The 17366-nt window shown below is 38.1% G+C and overlaps 1 protein-coding gene across 4 annotated transcripts in view; it reads right to left on the reverse strand.

Moving 5' to 3' along the window:
* Nucleotides 1–17366, reverse strand: part of PGGT1B (protein geranylgeranyltransferase type I subunit beta) — a 72321-nt gene that overhangs the window by 47329 nt on the left and 7626 nt on the right. For all 4 annotated transcript variants that reach the window (XR_001105147.2, XM_012438717.2, XM_012438715.2 and 1 more), the window contains exon 2: nucleotides 15641–15759. Coding sequence is in view for 3 of the 4 variants with exons in the window: in XM_012438717.2 (XP_012294140.1) it covers nucleotides 15641–15759 (119 nt within the window). In the remaining variant the exon portion in view is untranslated. The remainder of the gene's footprint in view (nucleotides 1–15640; nucleotides 15760–17366) is intronic.

Here is a 17366-nt window from a genome sequence, read left to right on the forward strand (position 1 = left end):
ATGCAGGGGGTGTGTCATTAGATAGTATGTTTATAGTTATCAACTATAAAGAAAAATAATTCATTTATTTGCATGTCTACACATGAAAGAAAATTATTAAGCTGACTCTTGCCTGATGACTGAGCCGTATCTCACTTTAAAACTTAGTGTTACCGGGCGCGGTGGCTCATGCCTGTAATCCCAGCACTTTGGGAGGCCGAGGCAGGTGGATCACGAGGTCAAGAGATCGAGACCATCCTGGTCAAGAGATCAAGACCATCCTGGTCAACATGGTGAAACCCTGTCTCTACTAAAAATACAAAAATTAGCTGGGCATGGTGGCGCATGCCTGTAATCCCAGCTACTCAGGAGGCTGAGGCAGGAGAATTGCCTGAACCCAGGAGGTGGAGGTTGCGGTGAGCCGAGATCGCGCCATTGCACTCCAGCCTGGGTAACAAGAGTGAAATTCTGTCTCAAAAAAAAAAACAAAAAAAACAAAAAAAACTTAGTGTTTTACTATTAAGCTCATAAAACCAACTATATGTCAAGCATTAAAAGACAGAACATTTATATATTCTTTAAAAATGATTATCCATCTATGGAATATAAAAGTTTGAGAGTTTAAAGAGGTTTATTTTAATCAGGGGAGTTGCTTTGCTTTTTTTTTTTTTTTTTAATTGCATTTTAGGTTTTGGGGTACATGTGAAAAACATGCAAGACTATTGCATAGGTGCATAACATGGCTGTGTGATTTGCTGCCTTCCTCCCCTTCACCTATATGTGGCATTTCTCCCCATGCTATCTCTCCCCAATTCCCCACCCCCTGCTGTCCCCCCAACTCCCCCCCAACAGACCCCAATGTATAGTGCTCCCCTCCCTGTGTCCATGTGTTCCCATTGTTCAACACCCGTCTACGAGTGAGAACATGCGATGTTTGATTTTGTGTTCTTGTGTCAGTTTGCTGAGAATGATGGTTTCCAGGTTCATCCATGTCCCTACAAAGGACGCGAACTCATCGTTTTTGATGGCTGCATAATATTCCATGGTGCATATGTGCCACATTTTCCCTGTCCAGTCTATCATCGATGGGCATTTGGGTTGGTTCCAGGTCTTTGCTATTGTAAACTGTGCTGCAATGAACATTCGTGTGCATGTGTCCTTAGAGTAGAACGATTTATAATCCTTTGGATATATACCCAGTAATGGGATTGCTGGGTCAAATAGAATTTCTATTTCTAGGTCCTTGAGGACTAGCCACACTGTCTTCCACAATGGTTGAACTAATTTACACTCCCACCAACAGTGTAAAAGTGTTCCTATTTCTCCACATCCTCTCCAGCATCTGTTTTCTCCAGATTTTTTAATGATCGCCATTCTAACTGGAGTGAGATGGTATCTCAATGTAGTTTTGATTTGCATTTCTCTAATAAGCAGTGATGATGAGCATTTTTTCATATGCTTGTTGGCCTCATGTATGTCTTCTTTTGTAAAGTATCTGTTCATATCCTTCGCCCTCTTCAAGGAGAACTACAAATCACTGCTCAACGAAATAAGAGAGGACACAAACAGATGGAGAAACATTCCATGTTCATAGTTAGGAAGAATTGATATCGTGAAAATGGCCATACTGCCCAAAGTAATTTACAGATTCAACGCTATCCCCATCAAGCTACCAATGACCTTCCTCACAGAACTGGAAAAAACCATCTTAAACTTCATATGGAACCAAAAGGGAGCCCGCATAGCCAAGTCAATTCTAAGCAAAAAGAACAAAGCGGGAGGCATCACACTACCGGACATCAAACTATACTACAAGGCTACAGTAATCAAAACAGCATGGTACTGGAGTTGCTTTTCTTAAAAAGTAATATACTGTATTGTGAAATATAAAATTACATTCAAAATTATATTTAGGTATAATAAAGTACAACTCTTGGGCCAAAATATCACCATACTATTAATGATGATTATGCTGCTTAAATATATTTCAAAACTGATTTGCTCATGTTAACTTTCTAATCCTCATTTTAAAAGTTTTTGCACTAAGCAAGTGGAATTCAAGTGAGGAATGTGGATACTTTCTGATTTTAAAAGGAACATTTTTATTTTTATTTTTTATTTTATTTATTTTTTTTGAGACAGAGTTTTGCTCTTGTTACCCAGGCTGGAGTGCAATGGCACGATTTTGGCTCACCGCAACCTCCGCCTCCTGGGTTTAGGCAATTCTCCTGCCTCAGCCTCCTGAGTAGCTGGGATTACAGGCACACGCCACCATGCCCAGCTAATTTTTTGTATTTTTAGTAGAGACGGGGTTTCACCATGTTGACCAGGATGGTCTCGATCTCTTGATCTCGTGATCCACCTGCCTCGGCCTCCCAAAGTGCTGGGATTACAGGCGTGAGCTATTTTTATTTTTTATGCATAGAGAATTCTTTATAAATCTCAAGAAACAGTTTCCTAAGAAGACACACCTTACACAACTTGTTTAAGGATGTCAAGAAAATACCAGACAAGGTAAATGAAAAATTTTATAGCTAAAAAAGTTTTAATATATTTTCCAAATTTCACAGATTTTAGAATTGGACCTACCCAATTAAAGAAAAGACAGACAGGAGATAGTCTTTCATAGAGATTAGAGAATAATATTTCCCTCAACAAGATCACAAATTTAGAATTCAGAACTGCAGCTGAACTGTGAAAAGGTCTGTGGAATGGTCTACCAGACAACTGACCTGGGAAAGCTGGATATATAAATGAACACTGTGAAACTATTTTTGCCAAAATTTCTTAATCTATAAAATTTCCAAAACAGATGACCTATAATTTTTAAAACACGCAACATGCTTGACTTAGCCACATGAAACCATACTTACTTCTCCCGTTATTTTTTTTAAAAAGTGAGCAATCTGAAGAATCCACTAAAAAAAAATGATAGCATTAAATATCTTACCCTTTAATATTAAACCTTATCTACGTTTCCAAACACTTAATCCTAATACTTTATGGGATCTATTAAGGAAAAGATACTCAGTTTTCCTTTAAAGCTGTAAGACAGCCTCCAAGTTCCCATGAGAAAAATCTGTACCTCACAGAAAAACATGCATGGTAAACAGAGTACCTATTGCACTGAATCAGCATGTAAGTAAAATATCCAAAGGATTGGAAAACTGCATTCTAATCTTGTTTCTAGCATTAACTAGCTGTATTACTGTGGACAAATTATCAATATTTCTGAACCTTAATATCCTCATTTGTAAAATGATGGACTGTAATATTCCTCACTTAAACTCTGAAATTCTCTGGTTGTGCCCTCAAAGAAGGCACACACAATTCCCAACCTGACCCCTTGTATTTCCTTAATTTTTCCCTTCTGAAGTTAATGAGAAGGACCCGATCCTCCAATGGTCTCACCATACACTTATTACTAGGAAACCATTAAGGTCTTTATAATCCTGGAGTTAAGTGGAGGCCAGGATTAATTTTGATTAAATATTCACAATGTCTTTATATGCCAAACATGATGGTCTCCACTAGGGACCCATATACTTAAACAGTAAAGCAACACTGAAACTTAAGAGTCAGAAGTGCCAGATGTCAATCCAATTCTATCTCTTATCATCTGCGTGAGGTTTCAGGCAGGTCTCTGAATCACTTTGCCCCTCAGTTCCTCTTAGGGCAGATGAAGAACAAATCTATTTGATTGATTATGTATTTGGCAGTGCTTTAAAAATTATAAAATAGTTAATAATGTACTGCATTACTTCTTCCATTAACAAAAATCACTGTAGGGCTGAGGGCCCCACAGGGTCGTGGGGTGTCCCTTATGCTGTGCTGAGGTGCAGGATCTGAGAAATAGAGAGACAGGACACAGAAGTACAAGGAAAATGCAGCTGGGCTCATTGGGGCCAAGCCACCTAGAATCAGAGTCAGGTGAGACCCCAAATGTCCAGAAGCGGCAGTATTTATTGTGTATAGGTTAGGGGGCAGGGCAGTGAATGAAGTCATCTTTAAGGATAGTGATAGGGTCGTTAGCAATAAAACAAGGGGTCCACCCCCATTAGATCACCTAGGCTAGGAGGTGGACAGTGCGCAGCAAGGGGTCCATTCCCATTAGGTCATCGAGGCAAGGAAGTGGGCTGTGTACAGTAAGGGGTCCATCCCCCTTAGGTCACTGAGGCATGGAGATGGGCCATGCACAGTGAGGAGGGTGCAGTGTGCAATACCTCTATCTATGGGCAAGCTACTTCTAAGATTTATAGGAGGATGCTTTAAGTCACACAGCAGTGACAGAGCTGTCAGGGTTACCGCCACCTGCTGGCAGCTTCCAATGAGTTCTATAGGAAGATGCTTTTCGAGCAGCACAGTTAACAAGAGCTGATAAAGTTCACAGTCACCAAGGTGTGATTATCTGGAGGAGTTTTGAGCCCTCGGATACTCGAGGGATTGCCGGTCAGAGGGCAGACTTCCACAAGAACTGGAGCAAGGTCCTACAACTCCTTATTAGAATGAGTGGCTCTTGCCCCAAGCCTGCCATACAGCGGGTATCTTTACGATACTGAATGCTACTGCCTGGGCCATGGATTCTTGTCCTGGTATAACTGTTTTTCCCTTAAATCATGCTCTGTACTGTGTCTGCTCTAGGCATTCCTCCAATTATGAGCTGCTTATATTAATTCATGCTCTGTACCATGTCTACTCTAGGCATTCCTCCGATTATGAATTAAGATATAGTTTTATATATTATGGAAATAACTGAGTGGTGAGATATTCTTTAGGCACTCATGCTGTGAACTAATATATGATTATACATAGAAGATTAGGAATCATCCAAGATGGCCGCTTAGGAGGAAGTCGGGATTGCAGCTCCGAGAGAAGGTGCAGAGGGTGAGTGGATGCCGCATTTCCAGACGGATTTTTACTGCCCACAGACCAGGAGATTCACAGGAGGAGAAGCCCCACGGGTCGCCAGCACCGCTGGTTTGAGCGGCATGGCCGCTCAGCCTACACCCTGGGGCGGGGGGCAGTGGCTTCTCATGCAGAGCGAGAGAGACAGAGTTCCCTCTGAGCCAGCAAGGGGAGCTGAAGCAGGGAGTCAAGCCAGGAGACCACCGGGCAAGGACGCGCCACGAATCTCAGAGCTGCTGCTTCGGCTGACGCAGCGGCACACAGGGCAGCAGATTTTAACTGCCCACAGACCAGGAGATTCACAGGCGGAGAAGCTCCACGGGTTCCCAGCGCCGCTGGTTGGACCAGAGCAGCCGCTCGGCCTGCACCGGGGGCAGGGAGCAGCGGCTCCTTGAGCAAAGTGAACAAGACTGTGTCCCCTCTGGGCCAGCAAGGGGAGCTGAGGCAAGGAGGCAAGGGGAGTTGAGGCAAGGAGGCAAGCCAAGAGATTCCTGGGCAAAGAGGGTCCCACTGGAAACACGGCTCAACCTGGGACGGTCCAGCTCTGTGGGGGAGGGGCGTCCTCCATCGGGAAACACCCTGCAGTTCCCGGGGCAATTTGCTGTAACCAAGACAACCCGCCACTACAGAGACTCCGTCACTACAGGGGCGGGCCAGCATAGCCGAAGCAGTTCTAACTACACCCATATAAACAGGACTGCAGGGAAGCGCACACGGAAGCTGGGCGGAGCCCACAGCAGCTCAGCGAAGCCTCTGCAGGCTGAGTGTGACTAGACTGCCACTTTGTGGGCAGGGAAAATGGTAGCAACACAGCTGAAAAGCATAAAGCCCTAACCCCCTGGGCCAGAACACCTGGGGGGAAGAAAAGGGGGTTTATGAGTTCAGCTGCTGCAGACTTAAAATTACCAAAATCAGAAAGACAGCAACTACAAAGTCAATAGGCGGATAAATCCACAAAGATGGGAAGAAACCAGCGCAAAAAGGATGAAAACACTCAAAACCAGAACACCTCTCCTCCTCCAAGGCAGCATAACTCCTCACCATCACGGGAACAAGATTGGACGGAGAATGAGTGTGATGAAATGACAGAATCAGCTTTCAGAAAATGGATAATAAGAAACTTCTGTGAGCTAAAAGAACATGTTCTAACCCAATGCAAAGAAACTAAGAACCTTGAAAAAAGACTTGATGAAATGCTAACGAGAATGGACAACTTAGAGAGGAATATGAGTGAATTGATGGAGCTGAAAAACACAACACGAGAACTTCGCGAAGCATGCACAAGTTTCAACAGCAGAATTGACCAAGCAGAAGAAAGGATATCAGAGGTCAAAGATCAACTCAATGAAATAAAACGGAAGGGAAGATTAGAGAAAACAAGGTAAAAAGGAATGAACAGAGTCAACAAGAAATATGGGACTACGTGAAAAGACCTAATCTACGTTTGATAGGTGTACCTGAATGTGACGAAGAGAATGCATCCAAGCTGGAAAATACTCTTCAGGATATTATCCAGGAAAACCTCCCCAACCTAGCAAGGCAGGCCAATATTCAAGTCCAGGAAATACAGAGAACACCACAAAGATATTCCTCTAGAAGAGCAACCCCAAGGCACATAATCGTCAGATTCACCAGGGTTGAAATGAAGGAGAAAATACTAAGGGCAGCCAGAGAGAAAGGTTGGGTTACCCATAAAGGGAAACCCATCAGACTCACAGCAGATCTCTCAGCAGAAACCCTACAGGCCAGAAGAGAGTGGGGGCCGATATTCAACATCCTTAAAGAAAAGAACTTTCAACCCAGAATTTCATATCCAGCCAAACTAAGCTTCATAAGTGAAGGAAAAATAAAATCCTTTGTGAACAAGCAAGTACTCACAGATTTCATCACCACCAGACCAGCTTTACAAGAGCTCCTGAAGGAGACACTACAGATAGAAAAAAACAACCAGCACCAGCCACTCCAAAAACGCACGAAATGGTAAAGAGCAGCAACACAATGAAGAATCTGCATCAACCAATGGGCAAAACAACCAGCTAGCATCAAAATGACAGGATCAAACTCACACATAACAATATTAACCCTAAATGTAAACGGACTAAATGCCCCAATCAAAAGACACAGACTGGCAAATTGGATAAAAAGCCAAAACCCATCAGTGTGCTGTATCCAGGAAACCCACATCACATGCAAGGATACACAAAGGCTCAAAATAAAGGGATGAAGGAAGATTTACCAAGCAAATGGAGAGCAAAAAAAAGCAGGAGTTGCAATTCTCATCTCTGATAAAATAGACTTTAAAGCAACAAAGATCAAAAGAGACAAAGAAGGACACTACATAATGGTAAAAGGATCAATGCAACAAGAAGAGCTAACGATCCTAAATATATATGCACCTAATACAGGAGCACCCAGATACATAAGGCAAGTTCTTAAAGACTTGCAAAGAGACTTAGACTCCCACACATTAATAGTGGGAGACTTCAACACACCATTGTCAATATTAGACAGATCAACAAGACAGAAAATTAATAAGGATATCCAGGACTTGAACTCAGACCTGGAACAAGCAAACCTAATAGACATTTACAGAACTCTCCAGCCCAAATCCACAGAATATACATTCTTCTCAGCACCACATCACACCTACTCTAAAATTGACCACATAATTGGAAGTAAATCACTCCTCAGCAAATGCAAAAGAATGGAAATCATAACAAACAGTCTCTCAGACCACAGTGCAATCAAGTTAGAACTCAGAATGCAGAAGCCAACCCAGAACTGCACAGCCTCATGGAAATTGAACAACTTTCTCCTGAATGTTGACTGGATAAACACTGAAATGAAGGCAGAAATAAAGATGTTCTTCGAAACCAACGAGAACGAAGACACCACATACCAGAATCTCTGGGACACATTTAAAGCAGTCTCTAGAGGAAAATATATAGCAATAAGTGCCCACATGAGAAGAAAGGAGAGAACTAAAATTGACACCCTATCATCAAAATTGAAAGAGCTAGAGGAGCAAGATCAAAAAAACTCAAAACCTAGCAGAAGACAAGAAATAACTAAGATCAAAGCAGAATTGAAGGAGATAGAGACACGAAAAATCCTTCAAAAAAATCAATAAATCCAGGAGCTGGTTTTTTGAAAAGATCAACAAAATAGACAGACCACTAGCCAGACTAATAAAAAAGAAAAGAGAGAATAACCAAATAGATGCAATAAAAAATGATAAAGGGGATATCACCACAGATGCCACAGAAATTCAAACCATCATCAGAGATTATTACAAACAACTCTATGCACATCAATTAGAAAACCTGGAAGAAATGGATAAATTCCTAGACAGTAGCCTCCTCCCAAGCCTAAACCAGGAAGAAGTCGAAACCCTGAATAGACCAATAACAAGGTCTGAAGTCGAGGCAGCAATTAAGAGCCTACCACCCAAAAAAAGCCCAGGCCCAGATGGTTTCACAGCCAAATTCTACCGGACATACAAAGAGGAACTGGTACCATTCCTACTGAAACTATTCCAAATAATCCAAAAAGAGGGAATCCTTCCCAAATCATTTTATGAGACCAACATCATCCTAATACCAAAACCTGGCAGAGACTCAACAAGAAAAGAAAACTACAGGCCAATATCCATGATGAACATAGATGCAAAAATCTTCAATAAAATACTGGCAAGCCGATTACAACAGCACATCAAAAAGCTTATCCACCATGATCAAGTAGGATTCATCCCGGGAACGCAAGGCTGGTTCAATATACGCAAGTCTATAAATGTAATTCACCACATAAACAGAACCAAAAACAAAAACCACATGATTATCTCAATTGATGCAGAGAAGGCCTTCGACAAAATCCAAAAGCCCTTTATGCTAAAAACTCTCAATAAACTAGGTATCGACGGAACGTATCTCAAAATAATAAAAGCTATTTATGACAAACCGACAGCCAATATCATACTGAATGGGCAAAAACTGGAAGCATTCCCTTTGAAATCTGGCACTAGACAAGGATGCCCTCTCTCACCACTCCTATTCAATATAGTACTGGAAGTTCTAGCCAGAGCAATCAGGCAAGAAAAAGAAATAAAGGGTATTCGACTAGGAAAGGAGGAAGTCAAATTGTCTCTATTTGCAGACGACATGATTGTATATCTAGAAGACCCTATCACCTCAGCCCAAAATCTCCTGAAACTGATAAGCAACTTCAGCAAAGTCTCAGGATATAAAATTAATGTGCAAAAATCACAAGCATTCCTATACACCAATAACAGACTTAAAGAGAAACAAATCAAGAACGAACTGCCATTCACAATTGCTACAAAGAGAATAAAATACCTAGAATACAACTAACAAGGAATGTAAAGGACCTCTTCAAGGAGAACTACAAATCACTGCTCAACGAAATAAGAGAGGACACAAACAGATGGAGAAACATTCCATGTTCATGGTTAGGAAGAATTAATATCGTGAAAATGGCCATACTGCCCAAAGTAATTTACAGATTCAACGCTATCCCCATCAAGCTACCAATGGCCTTCCTCACAGAACTGGAAAAAACCACCTTAAACTTCATATGGAACCAAAAGAGAGCCCACATAGCCAAGTCAATTCTAAGCAAAAAGAACAAAGCGAGAGGCATCACACTACCGGACATCAAACTCTACTACAAGGCTACAGTAATCAAAACAGCATGGTACTGGTACCAAAACAGAGATATAGATCAATGGAACAGAACAGAGGCATCGGAGGCAACACAACATATCTACAACCTCCTGATCTTTGACAAACCTGGTAAAAACAAGCAATGGGGAAAGGATTTCCTGTTCAATAAGCGGTGTTGGGAAAACTGGCTAGCCATATGCAGAAAGCAGAAACTCGACCCCTTCCTGACACCTTACACTAAAATTGACTCCAGATGGATTAAAGACTTAAACATAAGACGTAACACCAGAAAAACACTAGAAGGAAACCTAGGCAAAACCATTCAGGACATAGGCGTAGGCAAGGACTTTATGACCAAAACACCAAAAGCATTGGCAACAAAAGCCAAAACAGACAAATGGGACCTAATCAAACTCCACAGCTTCTGCACGGCAAAAGAAACAGTCAACAGAGTGAATTGGCAACCAACAGAATGGGAAAAAATTTTTGCAGCCTACCCGTCTGACAAAGGGCTGATATCCAGAATTTACAATGAGCTAAAAAAGATTTACAAGAAAAAAACAAACAAGCCCATTCAAAAATGGGCGAAGGATATGAACAGATACTTTACAAAAGAAGACATACATGAGGCCAACAAACATATGAAAAAATGCTCATCATCACTGGTCATTAGAGAAATGCAAATCAAAACTACATTGAGATACCATCTCACGCCAGTTAGAATGGCGATCATTAAAAAATGTGGAGAAAACAGATGCTGGAGAGGATGTGGAGAAATAGGAACACTTTTACACTGTTGGTGGGAGTGTAAATTAGTTCAACCACTGTGGAAGACAGTGTGGCGATTCCTCAAGGACCTAGAAATAGAAATTCCATTTGACCCAGCAATCCCATTACTGGGCATATATCCAAAGGATTATAAATCGTTCTACTATAAGGACACATGCACACGAATGTTCATTGCAGCACAGTTTACAATAGCAAAGACCTGGAACCAGCCCAAATGCCCATCGATGATAGACTGGACAGGAAAAATGTGGCACATATACACCATGGAATATTATGCAGCCATTAAAAACGAGGAGTTCACGTCCTTCGTAGGGACATGGATGAACCTGGAAAACATCATTCTCAGCAAACTGACACAAGAACACAAAATCAAACACCACATGTTCTCACTCATAGGTGGGTGTTGAACAAGGAGAACACATGGACACAGGGAGGGGAGCACTATAATCGGGGGTCTGTTGCAGGGGAGGGGGCGACAGCGATGGGGTGGGGAGTTGGGGAGGGATAGCATGGGGAGAAATGCCAGATATAGGTGAAGGGGAGGGAGGCAGCAAATCATACTGCCACGTATGCACCTATGCAACAACCTTGCATGTTTTTCACATGTACCCCAAAACCTAAAATGCAATTAAAAAAAAAAAAAAAGATTATATAAAGGGAAATAACTGAGTAGTAACACTATAAACTGAGATAATCTTCAAGCCCTAATTCTATAAACTAATATATGATTATATAAAGAATTATATAAAAGGAAATAAGTGAGTAGTAATACTATAAACTGAGATATTCTTCAGATCTTAATTGTGCCAGAATTCTGCTTAGCTCTCCTTCCTCAGTGCCTATATGGGGGGTTACTCACAAATCACTATTTATGTATAACTATGTAACTTTTAGTTTTTATTTTCCATGTTTTGAAGAGAGGTTAAGCTAAGTATTTTTCTAATTTAAAACTTCAAATACAGAAATATATTTACGGTAATCATTCAAACAATTCAGATATAAAGAAAAACAGTAAAGTATCTTATCTTGCCATCCCCCACCTCTGTTCCCATCTACTTCTCCCCCACAAAGATTTTCTATGTATCCTCTCTGAGTTTTTCTGATAGATTGTTAAACCACCTCTGTATATGTTTTAAATTTATCACTTAATCATACATGATAGACAGTTTAATGTCTGTATACATATATACCTCATTTGCTGCATAATATTCTTCACTAGGCCATAGTTTATGTAACTTTCACTTTTGATGAACAGTTATTTTGTTTCTAATTTGTTACTGTAACAAACACTGCCAAAACAAGCTTATATATACTTTTGTGCACATGTATTGGTTTCTAGAGGTCGCATCAAATTCCTACAAACTTGATGCTTCAAAACAACAGAAATTTACTCTCTCACAGTTCTGGAGTCCAGAGTCCAAAGTCAAGGTGTTACAGTGCAGCTTTTCTGGATACCCTGAGGGAGGATCTGATTTGATTTGTGCTTCCCTCCTAGTTTCTGATAGCTGTGGGATCCTTGGCATTCCTTAGCTTGATGAATCTCTCTAATTCCTGACTCTTTGTTCATCCAGTCTTTCCCCTCTGTGTCTCAAATCTCTCTCTCCTTTCACTCATGATGCACCAGTCATTGAATTTCGGGCTTACCCTAAATCCAGTATGATCTCATCTCAGGATCCTTAACCTAATTACCTCTGCAAAGACTATTCCAAATCAGGTCAAATTCTGAGGTTCTGAGCTTTATGGGGCCACTATTCAACCCATTACAGCATACATGAGAATATGGCAGATAGCGCAAAAAAAAAAAAAAAAAATTATACTGCTAAACTGCCCTTCAAAAGGTTGTAATAATTTTCACCTCTATCAACAGAATATTAAAGTACTCTCTCCCCCATATTCTCAGCAACTTTTTGCAAAACTGAAATGTTAGATTAAAACAAATAATAATGTAACATTGTTTTGATTGAATTTCCCTGATTTCTATTAAGGTTAATCATCTTTTTATGTATTTATTGACTATCTGTACTTCTTAACTACTTACTCATAAAATTTGTCGTTTTCTAAAGGACAATGTATCTTTTTCTTCTGAATCTTTAACAATTCTTTACAGTCGATGTTAATATTTTATTATACAAGCCATAATTTACTGCAAATACATCACTTGTTATCTTTTACTACATAAACTATTTAAATATTTATTTAGTCAAATCTATCAAATTTTTTCTTTATATTCTTCAGGTTTTGTTTAACATTTTTAAATTTTATAATTCCCTAGATCTTATGTGGTATCTTGAAGTAAGACAAGTACAGACCTATGAATTGCAGAAAGCATATTCTATCAGTTTGCAAATGCTTTCTGAATTAGAAAATATTTGAGAAGCTAGATGAGGTCCTAGGCTAAATATGAAAATATATAAAAGAGGAAGAGAAAAGTTGGATAAGGGGCAGGTAGTTTAACAGTCTAACAACTACTGATACACAACAATGTTTTAAGCACTGAGAGGGAAAAGAAATAGAAGACACATTCACTCTGTCTGCCTTCCAGAAGTTTACAATTCAGGTGGAAGCAAAAATATTTTAAGTAACTTTTAAGCAGCAATGACTGAAGAAAAAAAATAGCCATGAGCTTCAAACCAATGAAGTCCATGGAGTTGACAGTATAATGGAAAAGAGAATTCTGATGGGTCTCAAAAGGGATAGTGAGCTGCAACTCCCACTCCAAAAAATTTTTAAATTTTCCCTGAAGTATAATAAACATAGGAAAAGTACTCCTATTGTAAACAGCTCCATGAACTTTTGCAAAATAAACTCACCTGTATAACCAGCACTCAGCTCAAGAAAAAGCACATGACTAGCACTACAGAAGCCTTTCCCACTTCCTTCTAGTACTCCCCAAAAGCCCAGACTGGCTTTACCTATTTTTGTATCTTGTAAAAACTGGATGATATACAATGTATTTCTTTCTCTCAAAAACACGTTTGTGACACTCATTCAAACAACCGCACGTAGCTGTAGAGTGTTCATTCTCATTACTGTATCATTTTCTATGTTGTGAATATGCTAATATATCCTTTATCCATTATACTGAAGATGGGTCGGTAGACTATATAATTACTAGTTCTACGTTCTTAGAAACACACTGTTACAAACATTCTAGAACATATCTTTTGGGGAACATGTTTTCATTTGCGCTGGGTATATACTAAAATTGTTCAGTCATAGAACATACATACATTCAGCCTTAGTAAATATAACTAAACAGTTTTCCAAAGCAGCTGTAAAATTCTTTTAGCAGTGAATGAGAGTTTCAGTTTGCTGCATTTTTGTGAACATTGTTATTTTCCATCTTTTTCATTTTTAGCCATTCTGGTGATTATGTAACAAAATTATTATGGATTATATGAAACTTCAGATAATAGCACCTCTCATAACACAAGATTAAATAACGAGAAGTATGTAGCTTTTTAAAACAATATAGATACAAAAGTGTTTAAGAACTCATTTCATTAATAAAATGATAGGAAGAAGTAAACACTTATTAAAGAAGAAACCAAAAAAATTGCTCAATCACAGAGACTCCAGATAGTCCTTAAAAGTGGGAGGAAATAGAAGAAAAGACAGAAAGTAGGAACATGGTAAGTGACCAATGGTCTGGAAACTATAACCTACAGCTTGGTTTCTCTCATTAAATGTTATGGTCTATCCTTTTCTATAAACACAATAGCTATTTTATTTCAGGAGAATGAATATCAGTAAATTTTTAATTAAAAAATAATATAAAAATATATTTTGGCAAGAACTTAGAAAACAGCTTTTCTATGTGCCACAGCGTATGTGATTTCCTATCTGTAGCATGTAAGATACATTTTTTTTTAAAAAAAAACCTGCAGTGTATTTTGGATACGGGCATATACTAATAATTAAAAAAAAATACAAAGCACAATCTGTAATAATACTACCATACATCTGTCCAATAATTAACTTTTTAAAAAATCCCAGACTTTCACTCAAACTATTAAAAAACATCCTGGCAAAAAGGGAAAACAACAAATGACTTGTATTTTGCAAGTGACTAGGACTATGACCCGGCCTTAGCCATATGCTCCTGGAAAATGAGGACCATATCTTGTAACTTATCATAGCCCTTCTCTATAGGTTTAGAGGAGTAGTACTCTTCGCAGACAATTCAATAAAGCTTACTTGTCAACATGCTAGATCTGTAACTCTTGATCAAACTCTTATATATGCTTCTCATGAAGCTGGTAAAAAAGTGTTTAGATGTTTATATATTTAATTCTGATAAACCTAGTTCAAAATGCTTAATCATTTTAAATAAGAATTTGTAAATAGGCATAGAATTTAAAAAGTATATAAAGACAAACATTATAAACTTCAAGAACAAAGTAGAAAGCCACAAACTATGTCCAAGATCATCTGTCAAATAGAGAAAATCTTTCTAAGTAAACTTTTAGCTTATTATTTCTCCAAAGTTCACTGGATGAGATTTACATATGATTTCTCCAACCAATGAACCACACTGCTAATCTATAACTGCTGACTCTTTAAAGACAGATAAGTGGTGACCACACACACACACACACACACACACACACACACACACACAGCACGATTTTCTAGGAGTTTGATGTTTTTAAGGTTAAAATTTATAACCTGTATAAGTTATATCTTAGATATTTTATACTTACTAGAGTGAATAAAAGTTAGTAAAACTTGCATATTTGTAGTTGATTATGTAATTTATGAACTCAGAATTCACTTAATTAATCAAAAATTTTAAAGTATTAAGAAGTATAAAAAAGACTGAAGCATACATAAGAGCTCTAAGAAACCATTAAGAACGCTAATAAAACACTGGAGGGAAAATAACCAGGAAACTGAAAGAAAACTTTTGATGGCAAGGAGTTTTTCACTGAAAAGAATTGTTGGGAATGAAAAAAAGAGCTAATGCTACAGAACTAATCAAACATAAATACTGACTACAAATAATCAACAAGTAGTCATCAATGTGGAAGTGTACAACACAATATGGTGCCACAACGGTGAATCTCTATTTAATTCCAGATAACTCCAAATTATTTTCTTAAATGATTATGATCAGATTTGCTAAGTACTGTATTTCAACAGAATGGCAATGCCACGTTATAGGGAAATCACAGATAAATAAAATATGTTAACAGTATATGAGTAAGTACTAAGATTTTCTAGTCCAATGCATGTTATGTCAGGTATAACTAGTTACACTAAAAATAAAATGCTAAAAACTCACTCACTGTCTTCTGTGGGAAGGACCTGCAGGGAGTAAATCCACTCTATTATATCATCTTTGTTCACCACATCTAAGGAATCCAACATATCCAGCCCGGAGAGTGCAAAAAATGCAATTGTCAACCTAAAAGAAAAAAATGTAAAATTCCATCTTAACTATCAAACCACTTAAGTCTGAAGTCTTTCTCATTTAGAAAAACAATAAAATCATTCTACTTTTCTAATAATTTAAACAATACTCCCACTTTGCAAAAGCCAAAAAAAAAAAAGTATTCTTGTAACTTAATATTACCAGTCAAGCCTTTGTTTCAATTTTTCAAAAGGGGCCATTTGGGGGTTAAGAAACAAATCCTACCCAATTTATTTTCCCACAGACATGACACACTGAAGCCAGAATATCAGCAAACTGAAGGTTAGAAGTAGATTTGAAAAAGGATTCTCTACAACTAATCAGTACAAATAGCACCGGGATTAAAAATATATTAAAATGTCAATTTTCACTAATTTGTCAGGATCAATTATACTTGTAGCTGGCATTTAATTCTGGAGGAATATGAGAATAATATCTTAATTCAAAGGTGTTAACAACATGACTCCTTGGGAAAATATTTGTAAGTTTTGAGAAATATGAAACATTAAAAAAACACAAATGTACTTACACTTTATTTTCCCAGAAAGGAGCATTCTTTGATGGAATGAAAAACTATAAAGCAAAACCTTCCCCTTCTAAGACTGTACATTATAAATCAGAAATCTAAACCTATGCTTTCATATAAAAATCAGTAGCTTACCGATTGCTTTGAACACAAAGAACTTGTTATATAAAATTCCTTTCATGTTGAAAAGCAGTCTATAGTATAGCTTGATTGAGTAGTGTTAGATCATTCCCATAATCTAACAATTCATATGACTAATAGTAATAAATTAATACTTCAAATTATCTGGTCTAAAATTTTACAGCAGAGCTACTTGATGTATTCTATAATCTTTTTAATCAAGATTCTAAGAAAGAATGAAGCCTTAATGCTCTGAGGTATCCACTGTCTGTCATAAATTTACTTCTCTCCTGTGCCTCAAGAATAGTATTATCTAGACTAGTACTACAGTTTGAGTATCTCTTATCTGAAATGCTTGGGACCAGAACTGTTTCAGATTTCAGATTTTTTTGAATTTTAGAATATTTGCATATACAAAATGAGATAATATCCCACTGGGACAGGACCCAAGTCTAAATATGAAATTCATTTAAATTTCATATACATCTTATACACACATAAAGCTTATTTTATATAATACTTTAATAATTTTATACATGAAACAAAGTTTGCGTTAAGTACTTATATGTGGAATTTTTCACTTGTGGAGTCATGTCCAGTGCTCAAAAAGTTTCAGATTTTGGAGCCTCTCAGATTTCTGGATTAGGGATGTTCAACCTGTACTAACTTCGGGAGAAATGAGAAAATAGTGATTTATTTTCTTTTCTTTTTAGGGCGTAATTATCTCTCTGATCCCTGGTGGAAAAAAGACTAGCATCCATTAGGTAACAGGAGGAGATATCAGAGAGTAATTTAATTCCAACCAAAGCTTAAGGGCAAAAACTAAAACTAAAGAGATTTGGGTGCACTTAAGAACAATAAAAATTTGGGAATCATATGATTGAGAGACTACTACCATGTATTAGACACTGAGCTGGGAAATTTCTCATACATTATTTCAATTTAATCCTAACAA

Source organism: Aotus nancymaae, unplaced genomic scaffold (assembly GCF_030222135.1).
Source record: "Aotus nancymaae isolate 86718 unplaced genomic scaffold, 86718_ANA_hifiasm-v0.15.2.pri h1tg000014l, whole genome shotgun sequence".
NCBI classification, from domain to species: Eukaryota; Metazoa; Chordata; class Mammalia; order Primates; family Aotidae; genus Aotus; species Aotus nancymaae.